Source organism: Neophocaena asiaeorientalis, unplaced genomic scaffold, assembly GCF_003031525.2.
Source record: "Neophocaena asiaeorientalis asiaeorientalis breed wild unplaced genomic scaffold, Neophocaena_asiaeorientalis_V1.1 scaffold155, whole genome shotgun sequence".
In the NCBI taxonomy this organism is placed as follows: Eukaryota; Metazoa; Chordata; class Mammalia; order Artiodactyla; family Phocoenidae; genus Neophocaena; species Neophocaena asiaeorientalis.
In genome coordinates this window covers 1,963,478-1,980,430 of record NW_020173040.1, presented here as the reverse complement: position 1 = coordinate 1,980,430, position 16,953 = coordinate 1,963,478, and the positions used below count along the sequence as shown (strand labels likewise).

The 16,953-nt window shown below is 50.1% G+C and overlaps 1 protein-coding gene across 3 annotated transcripts in view; it reads right to left on the bottom strand.

The window, feature by feature from the left end:
• Positions 1-234: 234 nt before the first annotated feature.
• DIP2C (DIP2 acetate--CoA ligase C (putative)) overlaps positions 235-16,953 on the bottom strand; it is a 186,786-nt gene continuing 170,067 nt past the window's right edge. For all 3 annotated transcript variants that reach the window (XM_024742794.1, XM_024742793.1, XM_024742792.1), the window contains 5 exons: positions 9,638-9,695; positions 8,155-8,229; positions 6,157-6,331; positions 4,428-4,551; positions 235-1,822 (listed from right to left, as the gene is read on the bottom strand). In XM_024742794.1, coding sequence (XP_024598562.1) covers positions 1,570-1,822; positions 4,428-4,551; positions 6,157-6,331; positions 8,155-8,229; positions 9,638-9,695 — 685 coding nt within the window. In that variant the 3' untranslated portion in view covers positions 235-1,569. The remainder of the gene's footprint in view (positions 1,823-4,427; positions 4,552-6,156; positions 6,332-8,154; positions 8,230-9,637; positions 9,696-16,953) is intronic.

Below are 16,953 nucleotides of genomic sequence, written 5' to 3'. Positions count from 1 at the left end.
GAAAGGGTCTCAGTCTCGCCAGCAGCAATCTTAGTCATGCAGACCTGACACAGCCCCCGTGGGGCGCACTGGGGCAATTACAAAGTGAATCTTGCTCGGACAGCTGATACTTCTTCCTGGCTGGAGGCAGACGGGCTGATTCAGTCCGGGAGTGTGCGAGGAGCTCTGAAAGTTCCAAGGCGTGTGAGGCGGCAGCAGCAGCAGCAGCAAGAGATTTGGTGGGGGTGGGGGGGGCCTCCTTCCTCAGCCAGTGGCTCTGTTGTCCTGGCAGCGGGGGCGGTTCCCCAGGCACGACCCCCTCCTGGTGAGTCTCTTCCCTTAAAGCCGCTGAGGGAGTCAGCACAACCCGCTGCAAATGACCACAGAACGACATTCCTTTCATACCGAGGACCGAAAAAAGGTGACACAAACAAAAATGATGGCAACATTGTGCAATGATCTCTTGTGGCCGAGAGAGCGCGTGCTGTGGGCCAGCTGCTCCCCAGGCCGTGCAGTGCGGTGGGCAGGCGGCACTGACAATCCGTTGAGACCCCGCAGCAGAGGGAAAAGTGCACGTCCAGCTCCGATCCGCCACCTGTGAGGCGACAGCGCCACTTGCTGGTCTCTGGTTCCAGAGGAAAGGTTCCGACGGTGCTGCTGGCTGTCTGGCCGCGCACACCAGCAACGGGCGAGAGTCTATCTACAGTGCAGTGGAGGGGACGCCATGCAAGTGACAGGTTCTGCGTTTTAAACTTTAAAATCTCCTTTGTTCTTAGTGAATTTATATTTCATATATATATATTTGTTGTGATGCTATCCACGCAAGATAATACAACACTTTTTATATTAGCAAACATTACAAGACTTTAATATTCTTGAATGTTTTCTCTGTTATACTTCTAAAGAGATCAAAATAAATTAAACGTTTTGTACATAATTACATAAGAAGTTAACTTATTTTATCATTTTAGTTTAGTACAAAGATATCTGCAAGGTAATTGCCGAAATACACCCTATTTATAATTTCTTCTCATTCCATGCTAAAATTCAAAGGCCGATTATTAGCCTGTTTCTTCAGCACATTTCTGACAAAGAAAGCTGCTAAAATCTAATTGGAAGGTGCTATTTGGAAGGTTTTCTCGTACCTCAACAAACTGTCCTAAAAGGATGAGCTCCAGCAATGGCTTAAATTAGTAGCAGGTCCATGGCATTAAGATTTCATGACACATTAAAACAGAGAAAACAATTCTTTGTCACACTACGTAAATTGTTTAAAAGAACCCATCTGGAGGGCAGAATATTTTTTTAATTGCTATTTTGGCTTAACAAAATACCACATTTACGAAGAAAGCACTTATTATCCAATAATTAAAAAAAAAGAAAAAGTTTTTGAAATGGGCTTTTCCAATAAACTGAAGGCAGTAACGCAAAGTCCTTCTGAGCAAACTTCACATTTCTCGTCTCATCCCCGTGCCGATCTGGACGAGTGGAAAGTCTCCTCCCCACCACTTGGCAAAAGCTCCGCTCGGGAACTCGCCCTGGCGTCTGCACACTCGCGACACTGAGCAGATGGCCCGCCTCTGGGAGTGTCTACATGTTGTAGGCCACGTAAATGGGGTCCAGCTGGTCGGCCAGGAAGCCGTCGCGGAGGTGCATGCGCTGCTTCTCCCCCCGGGAGTTGATGGGGATGACGCCGATGTCCACCACCACCACCACCCCCACCACCAGGTAGTGCTCCTCCAGGACCACGTTGGTCACCAGGGGGACCAGGTCCAGGGCTTCCTGCTCAGACCCGTCGAGCTCAACCACAACCACCAGCAAGTTTGTCCAGGTGAACACAGCACTGGAAGAGAGAGAAGCATCACTGTACAGCAGGGCTTGAACTTAACGATCCTGTTTTCTTTTCCAGACGTTCCATTGGGTTCTTTGTGGACCTGCCTGGGCGCTAAGCCTCCTCAGGCCTGTTGGTCCTTGACCGGCTCTCACACTCCCATCATGCGCACCTCCTACCAACCTGCTCTCGCGGTGGCGGCCCCGCCCCTGCCGTCCCTGGATCCACACACCCCTAAGGGTGGAGTCTGTCCCGCCAGGTGATTGGGTCAGCCTGCAACATGGTCTGTGGGCTTGTTGCTGAGGCTAGGACAGCGGGGGCACTGGGGCTGGTCCTGACTTGCCTCTGCCACCAGGGGGATGAAAAACATGTGCAGAAGAGTTGCCAGCCCCTGGCCCGGCTGACCCGTGGGCTCCAGCCACGCTGGGGTCAGATACCTCAGCGGTCAACTGCAGACCCAGGGCACATTAACTGATTCCTGTTTGAAGTACTGAGTTTAGGATGAGGGCAATGCAGTGAGACCTGACTCATGTGGGGTAATTCCTGGAGAACTCCAGAGATGTACCCAGAAGTGTCTTATTTTGGATCTTTCAACAGGAGTGCCACCCAGAGTATTTTGTCTGCCCAATTTGTAGGAGCCTAAGAACAGTGTTTTACACTTTAAGCCACTTTAACATCATATAGTTGGGCTTTTAAAACGTGGTTGTTTAAGAACCTTAACACACACTGCCCTTGGCCACCAGAGCCGCGTGGAGGACAGGCCAGGCTCTGGGGCCCTGCAGTGGGCTGTGGGGATCTTTCTCTTGCCAGACACAGAGAAGGTTCTATCTCAGTTGTGAGGCAGGAAGTATCTGGGAACATTCACTATTGTTTCCTGAAAGCATAGAGTATGCCTATTAGGAAAAAATGAATATTTTGTTCAGTATGGCCAATGAATACATGAAAATGAAAAGGAAACATTGGAGAATGTGTTCAGCAGACCCCTCCTTCTGGATTTTGCTTTGTGACGAACGTGTACACCTAAGGGAACAACCTTGTGGGGAGCTGTTCCCGAGAAGAAGTGCCAGTGCCGAGGCCCAGGGCACAACTCCCAGGCACCAGGCACCGCTCCACAAGGGCCGCGCCTTGAGTCCATGAATCACATGTGACTACTCTGATGTATGCTGGGGACAATCTTATCCTGGCATTTGAAATCGATGGCGCAGCATCAGGACCAGCTCAGACTCCACAGTTAGCTGGGGAGGGGGTTTGCCAGGAGGCCGCGGGCTGCTGCCGGCTACTCTCCTTCCGCCGGAGCTCTCCTGGGGGCTGCAGTGGCTGAGAGGGTCGGGGGGCCGGACTGTACTCAGTGAGGCAGTCACAGATGTGACGTGGCATCACATCCTTCTTTCTCTGCATGAAAGTGACTGATGGGGGCACCCTGTGGGGGGGCCACAGGCAAGGGGGAGGGAAATAACAGAACAGTTGTGCTGCACAGACTCCAACAGAGAGAAACCCTTCGGAATAAAATGCAGCTTTATTCCACGTCACGGCATCTAAGCAATGCTCAGAACAGAAAGGAGAAACCTACGAGGGGCACCCCTGCCACACACTTTTAGGTGGAAACGGCACCTTTTCAGCTAGATAGAAGACACTTGAGGGAGGCAATACAAGCCAGTCAAAATTATTTTCTTAAAAGTACAAAAACTGAAGGCTGTGATTGGTATTTATAGCTATTCAGATGGAAACTGAGGTGGGCCCCTGCCAGTTTCTGGGCTGATACCTTTCTGGGGTTTCTGCCCTGCCCTCCTCGACACACGAGTGGACAGGCAGCTTTGGCAGGCGGAGGACTTGTGCTCCAGATGGGCTCCGTCACTGCTCGCCCTGAAACGCGGCACCAAGTGGGGACGAGGCGCTCCCGTCCACCCGACTCTTCTGTCTGCCAAGTCCTCTGTGCGGTGCAGTGCGTGGCCAAGAACACCAGCCTGCGTCAGCTAACAAGAGGCAGCCGACAATCTCAGACCAACCCACCTGCCGAGAAAACTGCTCCCGAGAGGTTTTGGAACAAGCCTCCCCTGGGGCTCCTGCCCTAAGCTTGCAGACCGGCTCCATCAGGCCTCTGCCAGTTCAGGGACTAAGGGAATGAGCAGACCTGCAGCCAATGGTGCTGAAGCCGCTTTTCACTCTCAAATGCCACGTAAAGGCCCTGAGGAGGTGGTCAGCGCTGCAGTCCCCGGGCCAGGTGGTGACCTGGGCACACTCACACATCACAGACAACCAAACAGCCAGGGAGAAGCATGGCCTGCAAGGCTCCTCACCCCCAAGGATGGCTGGGGTGGGTGACTTGTCACTGACAACCCAGTGACGCTGGCAAACGCGGCCTCTCCTGGAGCCTAAGGTCTTCCCACAGGCATGCTGCATTTAGGCTCCCGCGGACAGTCTATTTCCCCTAAGTCACGCCTTCCTTAACAAAAAACCAAATAAACGGCTCCCTGGAAACACTGCCCAGCCGCCTGTACGTCACTCTCGGGAAAAGCAACAACTCCGCACTAGGAGTGCTCTTCAGAGGTTCAGATTCACCCTGGAAAGCTGACTCTGCCCAGGACCCCGTGCCCTCGGGCTGCCGCCCCCTCCTCACCATTCCGTGACGCTTTTGTGGGCTCTGATGACGGAGGTCTCGATGTCTATCGGGTGATACCTCATGCCGCGCAGCTCCATGGCCTCATCTAGGGCCCCCACCACGTAGAGGGCGTCGTGGCGCTCTGTACAGGGAATGGAAACTGTGTGAGCTTCACCGCAATGCCGCTCAAGCCGCTTAAAAAATAAAAAACACTACCCCTGAATGCGAAAGAGATGCAAAGAAAAGATCACTGAGCAAGGGATGCTGTCTCCCTTCTACCAGGGAAACTCTGCAGCCCGAGGCTTTCAGGGAGAAGGTGCAGGCGGAAGTGCTGCCTGGCTCAGCGCTGGCCGCACGCCTGCACGTCCCTCCCCTCATCCCACAGGAGTAGCCTCCACACGCCGTCAAGTGCGTTATCACACAGCCCTCAGCAGCATCAGCACCGCCGGGACACGGGCCAGCAGACCTGCTCCCTGGAGTCACATGGTGAGGACCCAGCACAGCCCAAGTTATGCCCAGTTCCCACTGGTGCCAGCACATGAGTTCTTAACTCTCTTATTAGTGCACATCTGAGCGGGAAGAGGAAGCATAGTTTCTGAGAATGTTCATGAACAAAAATTTCCTTAGCTCGTGTAACTGTTAAATTTATTGTCATCAGCTGTGCAAACCTTGGGATAATGACAACATGCAGTCTGTCCATCTTTCCTTAAAAACAAGGAGACATCTTTAACCTTTAGACTAGCAAATACATCACGGTGAGTTTGAGAGAAGTGACTGACATATAAAATACTAGAAAATAAATCTTTTCCAGTTTAAGTCAGATGAGATGGAGGCAGTTACTTGCTGGCTTCTAACCACAGCTGCCGTGGGGTATCCCACTGTCCCAGCCCCCGGGCTCCGCAGGATGGGACCTGCCCTGCCTCCTGGGAGGTCTGGGTGTTGCTTAGTTCTTCAAGGAACCCCAGATAGTACCCTCAAGTAAAACAGTCTATGATTTTCCCAAATTGAAAATGCAACACCAAAACATCTTGTACTTTTCCCCTAAATTCATGCTGGTTCCGCCACGTTGGCACAGCTCCCATCAGACAGGTGGGTCAGGAAGGCTCGCTGGCTTCTGGCTTTGAGTCTGGCAGGATCTCACCAAGAAAGCTCAGGCCCCATCTCTATGTAATACCCAAGTCCTGTCTCTGTTTTTAGTGAAATAAAGAGTGGAGAAAGGATTCCAGGATCAGCAAAGACCTGAAGAGCAGGCAGGCTCTTAACGTGTTAGTTCTGCGTGACACCCACGTCCAGCGCCAGCCCCTCAGAGCTGCTGCTCCCCTCAGGCACCTTGCGGCACCAGGCCTGCTGGACAGGTGCAGAAATGCAGAGCACCCGAGGCCAGCGCCTCCTGCCCTGGAAGGGAGCAGCAGGGCTTTAGGAGGGCCTGGGCTGGGCTGGTGGCTCCAGGACTGGCGACAAGTCCGTGAGCTGCACTTACAGGCACTTGTTGTGGACTACACGGCACCTGGCTCTTGCCTCTGGTTTTAAATGTGTTCCTGGCTCACATGGGAGCACAGAGCACGTGACATGCAGCCTCCACTGCTGGATGCACTTGCCCTGAGTTGGCGCTCTCTCACCCTCGGCTGTTTTCAGGCTGGCTTGCCGCAAGCACGCACGCATGCACATTCTCCCGGGATTGGGATCCCAAACCCCAGATGGGTTTCCGGGGTCTGAGGACCTTCATGCCACCTGTTGGGACTCTCACCTCCGTTTGCATCAGTGAGTTCAGTTCTCCTCAGGAACCCCAAATAGCCTGTTCGTGCCCAGATGGTCTGTGTGTCTCCAAAACTTAATCTTGAGTTGAAGTGATCTGACTGGAGGGATTCATCTCCGTAAATAGTGAAATAACCACTGGCATTGTGGGCACTGTGAACCCAGATCTGTTAAGGAAGCAAAATATAACTGGATAAGTTAACTTGAGATGATCTCCAGGGCAGAAGCTGCTTTTACAATTCAATAGATTATATTCCGTGCTATTGAAACTGTCCTTGCCCTGCAAAAACAAGACGACTCCAGTTTCTGGGGAGACACAGATGCCACAAAGTTTATTGAAATGAAGGCATGACAGCAAGCTCATGGTTGAGCAAACAACCAAGCCATCATCTGTTGAGAATTCTATTAAAGCAGATGGATTGAGGGCTTTTGAAATAAACATCAAATGAACGAGGTTGTATGAGTTTCCTTATATTTATTCAAATGTACCGACTGTTTCTAAAAAGCAAGCTGGAAAAATGTTAAAAAGCTTTGTGATTTATTTTCCCTTTCACTTGGCTTGCATACTTTTGGGAATATTACATTGTAATAAAACAACACAACACAAAACAAACTCTAGCAGGGAAAGGCATTGTAACATCAAAAAATGGGGGAGAAAAGTGCCTGAGTGTGGAAATGGGAAGGGAAGACCTGCTGACACGGTGCCGACTACGTGGGCTGAGCAGAGCCAGGGACAAGGCAGAGGAGCCCATCAAGTCCGCACAGATAAGGCCCGGAGGAGCCGAGGTCTAGCCAGCAGCCCTCAGTCGTGCCTGCTGAGCAACGAGGAAGCCGACCAGAGACGGAGGGCACCCCGTCGAGCGAGGGGAAGGAAAACCATCTCTGTTAAGACACGTTTCCAGTAGAACATCAGGGTGCAGTGGTCCCTGCCCCTCCGCCCAGCGCACCCGCTCAGCTCCAAGCAAGGCTGCCCGCTGTGAGGACAGCACCCGCCGGGAGCATCTCCAGGTGCCCGAGATGGCGGGTGCTACATCCCAATTTCATTCCTAGACATATATTTAAAGGAAATCCCTAAAATATAGTGCAGCTCACAGACTAGTTCTGATCTTCACATAGAGAGAGACGAGTGAGGGGCCAAAAAACCGTCCAGGAAGAAAAAGGGTTTGGGGAGTGAGCAGTGGTTGGGACTCACGCCTCATCACTATTCACCCCTTTAAGAGGTACACACGTGCCCAGGGCACCACCCCAGGAGAGTGGCAGGGCTGTTGTGCTGGTCGGGTGCCAGCTGTGGCAGCCTTTTGTGTGCGGCCAGAACGGGTCAGAGGAAGGGGGGGAAGCTGACCGAACAGTGGGCGGCACCTCCAAGAGGGTCCTAGAGGGCAGGACAGGGTCACTGTGGGCTTGGCCTTGGAGAGGAAAACGGGGGTGGGGTGGGGAGGGGAGGCAGACATGTCAGAAGAAACAAGTCCATCAGGGAGAGAGAAGGACAGTGTAAGGCAGAAGCGGGCACACCTGGCCGGCCGAGCAGGGCAAGCTGCGGGGATGATGGCCCAGGAAGGGTCTCCTGCAGCCACACGCAGCCAGCAGCGCGCAGGATGAGGGGGCAGGCGGGGAGTCACTGGCCAGGTTCACCATCAACACAAGGGAGCGGAAGTGACTTTCTGACCCAGATGAACACCTGTCGTGTCCTCAGCCTGCCTGCCACGGTTGTTGGTGCTGTTATGATTCTGGGGTTCGCAAGATTCCCTCTGCACGTTCTCCATCGTGTTCCTGATGAAGGACTTCCCTGCTGTGAAGGCAGCAGGCACGTGGCAGACAAACCAAGGGCTGGGAAACAAGGAAACTCAGTCCACTCACATGAAGTTTCCTCTTTTCTAAACTTTTGAGGAGAATCTACGATACTCCCTTAAGGAAATCCTACTTTGTAATCCTGAACTTTCATGGACAGCCTGTACCTCACCTCACCCAGGTGTGAGTCCCCAGAACTCACCTCACCCAGGTGTGAGTCTCCCAACGGTCCTTTTGTTTCTGGATTGGCAATTATGATCCGAACCCCTGGAAGTATCTATGTTGGAAAGAAGAGTCTCATCAGCGGACAGACAGGTAGATGCTGCACCATCAACCTTGACCTTGCTTTCGTGCCATGTGCCTATTTTCCCGATTAAAATGGTTTAGAAAGTGAATAGCTTCACTATGTAAGTACAGCACGGCAATTACATTTCACTGCAATTACTACAGTGACAGAGCCTGCGTTAAAGTGACCCTAAAATTAAGAACTGGAACAAAAGCATGATAAATGATATAATTTAACAGGCTCAATGCTTGCAAAAGAGGATTTAGTGGAGCTGCTTTGTGGTGTCCAGAAGAGACGGCCGTCACCACCCATGCGTCTGCCGAGCCACGAGGACACCGCGCCTGTGGCTCTGCCCCTCTCCTCCACCACACTGCCCGCTTTTCCTGCTGGTAAACACCTTCTAGTACCATGTCGATATGAAGCACCTCCTTCTTAATGGACGTTTAGCTCAGAAATGCTCCACATTCCACTGAAACCACGTAATGAAGCAAAACCTGATTCTGGAAATATAGAACACAACCCGTCTCAGTTCAGCTAATTAACGCTGTGTGGTTGAGATAAGGCAACACATCTGTGGTGAAAGCTCCTGGAACATGTCTGACGAACGGCCCGCCAGACCGACTTGGGTGGGTGGGTAGCACCGTGTCCCACCTTAGAGCCAACTTAGTACCAAGAATTCTAATGGGCAGTCATGTAGACACAGACTGTAAAAGGTCCAAAAACAATATGCTTTTAGAATTATGTTAAATGGAGAAGAGATCTGACGATTGGGGCCAAAAAAGAAAAAAAAAAGTCTTCAATTACGTTTAAATACGTTTCTTGCATTTAGTTCTATAAACAAGATAACCACCGTTGCAGGAACGACTAGCTGTCCCCTGCTAACCATTCTTTGTCCAGCTCCTCAGTAAACAAGCCCCGATTGTTAGCCAGGCCCGTAGACATTCAAAACCAATGTAGTGCTGCCAACCTGCCTTTCAGCTGTGGGTGACAATGCCCAGTGATACTTAAGTGTGAGTGAGGCAGCTGAGGAGCTGTCCTTACAGTCTGCACCTTTGGCCTCCTCCTTTTTCTGCTTCTCCTCCTCTGGCTGGAATGTGCAAAGGAAGGCTGGAGCTGGAAAAACCACTCTAGACCCTGAGGCACCCTTGGGAGGGGAGGCCAAGACATAAGATGCCACGGTCCCTGGTGGTTTCTTCTACATGAGAAAAAAAACCTAACTCATTTAAAACACTGTCATTTTGAGTTTCTGTGCTCATGGCCAAAACCAGTCCTGTTATACAACATTCAAGAAAACGTTTTTGAAAAAAAAAAATCTACCATCTATTTCTTGAATTTTCAAAGCCCACAAACTGAGACTCGTGTTTATATGGACATGCATACGCCTTCCTTCAATACTTACTTTTCCTGATTCCATTAGGGGCAAACTATGAGGAGATCCTCTTTCTACTAAACGGACTCTACAAAGAGAAACAGAAGGTGTTACTGTGTTTTCTGTACCAGCGGTTCCCTTCCTCCACATCCAGCACTTGGTCAATGCCTGGCAGTTTGATGGGGAACATGAACTCTGCTGATGAGCATTACCCAACGCAAAGATAGTCTAGAAGTCAAAGAAAAAGCAGTCGATAGTAGAGAGGAAACGGCGAGGGCCACCACACAGGCCATGGAGAATGGAGATGCAGTCCCACCTACCAACCCGAAAAATGACTGGGAACGATTCTGCATTTAAAGTAACCGGGGGTTGACGTAGCACTTGCAGAAAAGGGAAAGAATAAGGATTGAACTGCATTCCTCAATGAGCTGCCACCCCTGTGACAGCGATGCCTGGTCCTGAAACACTCACGGCCCTGCCCCTGCAGACCACAGGCAGGGCCTCAGACACAGCAGCACAGAAGCCACCTCCTCAAACAGGCACACGAGAGAGGACCGGCCAGTTCACACAGCAAAATCTCCTTTTAGAAAAGAAGCTCTTTTCCATTTAAAAACTATTCACTGGTGATTTAATCTTAAAACTGTGGAGGACCTTGGTGCCAGTCACAACCTGAGCTCGCTAAGTCCTTCCCAGCTGCGTTATTTTAACTATTCTATGACTGGTTTTACATCTCTCCATGTTACTTTGAGACTGTGATGCTGATCATCCACCTACAGACAACTTTTATTTAAGGAAAACGGAGTGAAGGGGAACCTGCTGGGATGCCTGACTGCAGAACAAGGAGGGCGTCAGCAGGAGGATGGGGCCAGGGAACGCGGGATTGTCAAATTCACCAGCATGACCCATTCTTTGTACCAGCACAGATCTGCCCCCACAACTGATAAGTGTGGCTGAAGGGGGATGGGCAATGAAGGGAGGACCCTGAGAGGCACAGCTTGGTGGGGCTCCTTCGCAGGCTCTGCTCCGGTCGCCCAGAGTGAGGGTCCAGGGCGCGGATGACAACATGAGCAGGAGGAGGGCAGACAGACAAGGTCCCGACAGAGAGGGGTGTGGGTAGGGCTCCCATGCCGGCAGGCATCCTGGGGCTGCAGGCCTCTGAAAAGCGGCTGAAAAGCCTTACTTTCAGGCAAAGGATGCCCTGCCTTCCAGCCAGCCTTTGGTGTGGTGTCTCGTGTTGCTGCAGACAAAAGGAGCAGAGGAGACCCTGGGAGGGCTGGAGGTATCTGAGTAGCTGCAGCAACGATGTAATGAGTGGAAGAAGTCACTGCAGCAATTCTGGATCACTTGATACCCACCACGTGCTTCGGTATTTGTCTCTAGGAAGACCCTGATGCTGACAGCAAGAGATGAGGGCTATCAAAGAAAAACCACATAGATCTTATACTACTTAAGCCTTCCAGAATGTGGGCACACCTCCTTTTATTGCACTTTGTTTGCTTTACTGCACTTCGCAGATACCGTGTTCTTTTTTTTTTTTTACAAATTGAAGGTTTGTGGCAACCCTGCATCAAGCAAGTCTATTGGTGCCATTTTTCCAACAGCATTTGCTCACTTCATGTCTCTGTCACATTATGGTAGTAATTCTTGTAATATTTCAAACTTTTTCATTATTACTATTGCATTTATTATGGTGACCTGTGATCTTTGATGTTACTATTGTAATTGTTTTGGGGTGCCACGAATTTGCCCTTATAAGATGGTGAACTTAATAAATGCTATGTGTTCTGATTGCCCCACTGACTGGCTACTCCCCGTCTTTCTCCCCCTCCTCATTCCCTGAGACACAATGATACTGAGATTAGGCCAATTAATAACCCTACAATGGCCTTAGTGTTCAAGTGACATTCTTCTCAAGGAGACATCACGCATTTCTCACTTTAAATGAAACGGGAGAAATGATTAAGCTTGGTGAGGAAGGCAGGTCCAAAGCTAAGATGGGCTGGAAGCGAGGCCTCTTGCACCACCAGATAGTTAGCCAAGTTGCATATGCCAAGGCAACGTTCCTGAAGGAAATTAAGAGTGAACATATGAGGCAGCCTTATTGCTGATATGGAGGAAGTTTTAGTGGTTTGGGTAGAAGATCAAAATAGCCACAACATTTCCTTAAGCCAAAGCCTAACCCAAAGCAAGGCCCTAACTCTCTCGAACTCTATGAAGGCTGAGAGACGTGCGGAAGCTGCAGAGGAAAGTCAGAAGCTAGCAGAGGTTGGTTCATGAGGTTTAAGGAAAGGAGGCATTTCTATAAGATAAAAGTTCAAGGTGAAGCAGAAGTGCTGATGAAGAAGCTGCAGCAAGTCACCCAGAAGATCCGGCCAAGATCATTCATGAAGGAGGCTCCACCGAACAAAAGATTCTCAATGCAGATTGAACAGCCTTCTATTGGAAGAAGATGCCATCTGGGACTTTCATAGCAAGAGAGGAGAAGCCAATGCCTGGCTTCAAAGCTTCAAAGGACAGGATGACTCTTGTTAGGGGCTACAACACCTGGTGACTTGAAGTTGAGCCAACGGTCATCTACCATTCTGAAAATCCTAAGGCCTGTAAGAATTATGCTACATCTACTCTGCCTGTGCTCTGTAAATGGAACAACAAAGCCTGGATGACAGCACATCTGGTTACAACATGGTTTACTGAATATTTTAAGCCCACTGTTGAGATGTGCTCAGGAAAAAAAACTCCTTTCAAAACACTACTGCTCAGTGACAATGCTTCTGGTCACCCAAGGGCTCTGATGGAAATGGACAATGAGATACAGGTTGTTTTCATGTCTGCTAACACGATATCCATTCTGCAGTCCCTGGATCAAGTACTAATTTTGACTTTTAATTCTTAGTATTTAAGAAATACATTTTATAAGGCTGCTTAGCTGCCATAGATAGTGATCTCCCTGATGGATCTGGGCAAAGGGAATTGAAAACCTTCTGGAAAGGATTTACTATTCTAGATGCCATTAAGAATATTCGTGATTCATGGGAAGAGGTCAAAATATCAACATTAACAGGAGTTCAGAAGAAGTTGATTTCAACCCTCCCGGACGACTTTGAGGGGTTCAAGACTTCAGCGGAAGAAGTAACTGCAGATGTGGTAGAAACAGTAAAAGAACTAGAATTAGAAGTGGAGCCTGAGATGTGACTGAATTTCTGCAACCTCATGATAAAACTTGGACAGATGAAGAGTTACTTTATGGATGAGCAAAGAAAGTGGTTTCTTGAGATGGAATCTATGCTGGGGAAGGTTCTGTGAAGATTGCTGGAATGACAACAAAGGATTTAGAATATGGCATAAACTTAGTAGATAAAACAGGGGCAGGGCTGGAGAAGATTGATCCAAGTTTTGAACGAAGTTCCGCTGTGGGTAAAATGCTGTCATCAGCATTGCGTGTTACAGAGAAATCCTTCCTGAAGAGTCAGTTAATGTGGTGAACTTCCTGGCTGTCCTATTTTAAGAAACTGCCACAGCCGCCCCAACCTTCAGTAAAGACCACCCTGTTCAGTCAGCAGCCAGGCACACTGAGGGGAGACCCTCCACCAGCAAAAAGATTATAACCCACTGAAGGCTCAGATGACGGTGAGCATTTTTTAGCAACAAAATGTTTTAAAATTAAGGTATGTATACTTTGTTTTTTTCAGACATAATGCTATTGCACACTTAATCGACTACAGTATAGTGTAAACATAACTTTTATATGCATTGGGAAGCCAAAAAATTCATGCGACTTGCTTTATTGTGATATTCCCTTTACTGAGGTGGTCTGGAATCAAATCCACAGAATCTCTGAGGTCTGCCTGTATGCCATCCTTCAAAAATAAACTACTGGTTGCATTAAGACAGAATTAAAAGGGACTAAAACTCTTCTAGGACCCAGGTAGCATTATGCTAATTTAGGGTGGGTTATAATTAAAAATTACCATTAGAGCACTAAGAATCTATGGAACTTCACCTGCAGCAGCTTTCAGACAGATGCGATGCTTGCAGGAAATATCAGTGCTGGGAATGATAACTTTTTATAGCCTGCTGGGTCAGGAGGCTGCAGCCCGTTACACTGAACTAAATTAGGCCAATTTAAGTAGTTAGGTTAAGTGAAGAAGCCTGTGTCCAAGTGCTGGCTGGCCGACTGTGGAGTGTGAATATTGGCAACTGGCTACAGATGGAGGAAGCAATAAAGAAAGAGGCCCAATTTGGCTGGGAAGATTATGAGTGGGCAGAAGCAGGGGTGAGGAAAGAGGAAAAGAATGAAAGAGAAAGGGGCCGAGGTAGCGGCTGGCTCAGCCCACCTAGTCTGGCTGCTGCTATGGGCGGGGCAGCTGGCCAGCGAGTAGGCTGGGTGTCCTACAAAGGCTAGACCATCAGGCAAGAGAAGGGAGCAAAACCTTTGCCAAAAATGAGGGCTGTTCTGGATAAGCTACGCTCTGCTGTTTGTCCACTCACAGCCACCACTCAGGTAGCTCTGGCCAATGGCACTATGACAGGGATGACTTCTGAGCGGGGCACCTGGTGTCATGAATGGAACCAGGCCACTTGAGCCAACAGTGGGAGCAAGTGCCCTGGCCTGCGACTCGAGCCCAGACATTGTGCTTCTCCTGCTCTCAGACCCCAAGGTTCCCGCCAACATGCGGAGTGGAGTCCATGGCCCGGTCCTCCTTCAGCAGTGGGACTGCTGGCCACACACACTGGTCGGCCTCTGCCTCTCTGGCCAGCAGGCCTCCCCTGCTCTCAGAGTTTAGGAGTTTATCTTGTCTCCTGACCCTCCCTGCTGAGCTGAAGCCTCTGAGGAAGGCAGGCAGATGGGATGTCACCTGAGGATCTCACCTGAAATGTGGGAAACCCTACCGCTAAGAACTTCCTTGCGGCCTCCTGGCTGGGCTGCTGAGTGGTGGCAGGGACCTGGGCAAGCACGGAGGGCAAACATAAGGACAGAACAAAGAATTTCTTCTCTGGTCAGTATGAAACGGTGCTCTCTGTCAGCAATTCACAGGCAAGCAGGAAGGGGGCACTGGAATCACTCAGGGCTGGTCCTGTCCTGCCAGCAAATGCCACATGGGTGGCCGTTCCCCCACTTGAAAATATCCACAGAGCAAAGAGAAAACCACCCCTTATAGGAGGAGACAGAGATGTGTCTTTTGTAAGAGCTGGGAGCTGCACACACAGGAGGGCGAGTGACTCACAGAAATACAGGAAACTCAGTAGGAGACCTTCCCAGGCTGGCACCACGGGGAGGGGAGGCTCTCCTCCGGGGACTGCGCCTGCCCCCACACCGTAACCCAGTGGCTCTGGAGATGCGCCACAATCAGGAAACCACAGCACCTTCCCCACAGGAGGGCTGGCAGTGCCACAGCTGCTGTCAGGAGCCGGTCACTTCAGAACCACGGACAAGAGCCCAGCGTGGGCACGTCCTGACAGAGCAGGTCAAGAGGACGGGGGTGCCGGACTGCCCAGCAGCCAGTCCAGACACACAGCAAGAGGAGCTGACAGGGCCCAGCGGCATGCACTGGGCGGCCAGGACGAAGTGTGCACGGCATTCCTGCGTCCGGGGTGGCCCTGGGCCAAGTCTCCCATGTCCCTGGGCAGCAGGGGGAGGACAGTGCCTTCCAGGAAGGGACACGGTAATTATTCCTTAACGTAAGACACCTATTTGGGTTTCTGCCCCCTTCAGAAGAAGGGGCCCAGCAGGAGAGAGCGGCGATGAGCCCGGGCGTGTGGCAGGACCTCAGCCCGGAGGAGCTGCGTGTGGCAGCACCAAGCCAGCCCAGGGAGCAAGGCTCCCTGCTGTGACTGCGAGAGGGTGCCTCCAGGGACAGAAACCAGCAGAAAACCGTGTTCAAGGGTAGGACTTTGCTTTGGCTTCTTAAGTCAAACCCTGACGAAGATGAGGAAGGGACAAGTCCAGTGCACGTGTTTCTGGTGTCTGACAGCCCCTCAGCTCCCAGCCATGCCTGTCCTCTGACACAGGACAGAGCTAAGAATGTGAAATGCGAGCCTGGAGAGCGCTACAGGGACAGAGGCGGGTACGACTCTGAGGCTTTCTCATGAGGCCTGGACAGGGCGGGTGTGGGATCCCTCTGACACTGAGCAATGTTACCCTTAATTGTAAAGCTCGATGACATTCCTGACAGTGTCACTAACGTATGACTGCATAGCAATTTCCAGTTCACAAAGCACTTTTACTTCTGTTTTGAATGACCAAGTCAGGAAATGTATGTATAAGAGATTATTTTACAGATTAGAACAGAAGTGTCACTTAAAAGGATACAGACTTCCCAAGGTCAAAAGATTAGGAAAAGAAACTCCTACTATGACTCAGGTCTCCTGGCTCTTTCTAGAACAGTGAAATCAATCTGATACTGGACTTTTATTACTTTACCATGATACATTGTACGGGTTCCAATGTCACTTTTCCTAAATCACAACTTTTCTCAATAGGAAGATCTGCCACACTGAAGACAGTTATGAAGGTAGGTCACAAAGCTGTCAGAAAGGAGTTTCTAGATTTCTTTCCTTTTCCAGGAAAGAAAACTCCCTGAAACCCACTCCCAACCATCCCTGGTACTCCAGGAGATTTGTAACACACAATGGGACCAACTGTCCTTTCCTGATTACTATTCTTGTAAGTCCGTCTGAGACTGTAACCTACCCTCTTAGGCCCCAGAGATCAGCAGTTTTTACCTAAATGGTCTTACAAATTTGATCTTCATGTGTTTTGAGGGTCAGGTCACAGACAGAACTGCATAAATATTACTCTAACGGTGATTCTTTGATGAGCTGTTTTTCACCTGAAGTTATAAAGTTTTTTTCAAATGATTTTTATAGGGAGTAAAGTAGATTTCTTTTTAAAGCCCAGAAGTTGTATTTGGAATTTATGCCCCTGAAACACTGTAACTTAATCTCTTCAGAGCTAAGTGTCTGCATTTTGAAAATGCTCTGGATGGAGCTCTGCTCTAGTGGGCCGGTATGCTCTTGGTGGGCCAGTGGTTCTCTCTGCCACCAGATAGGCTGTATCCTGTGATTCCCTGTGAATAGCCCGGTCTAAAATGAGGGGTACAAGGGCCGGGAAGCACCTCTAAGTGTGATGTGTTTCGGTGAATGCAGCATTTCTTAGTCTCGGCACTGCTGCCATGCTGTTCATTTGCTGTGCGGCAGGAGTCTGTCTTGCGCACTGTAGGATGTTTGGCTGCATCCCTGGCCTCCGCCTCCCCCTCCACATACCAGCAGTAACACTCCCCAGATTATGCTAATCAGACATGGCAACTCGTCCGCTGGGGGTACAAGCACCCGGCTGGGAACCCCTG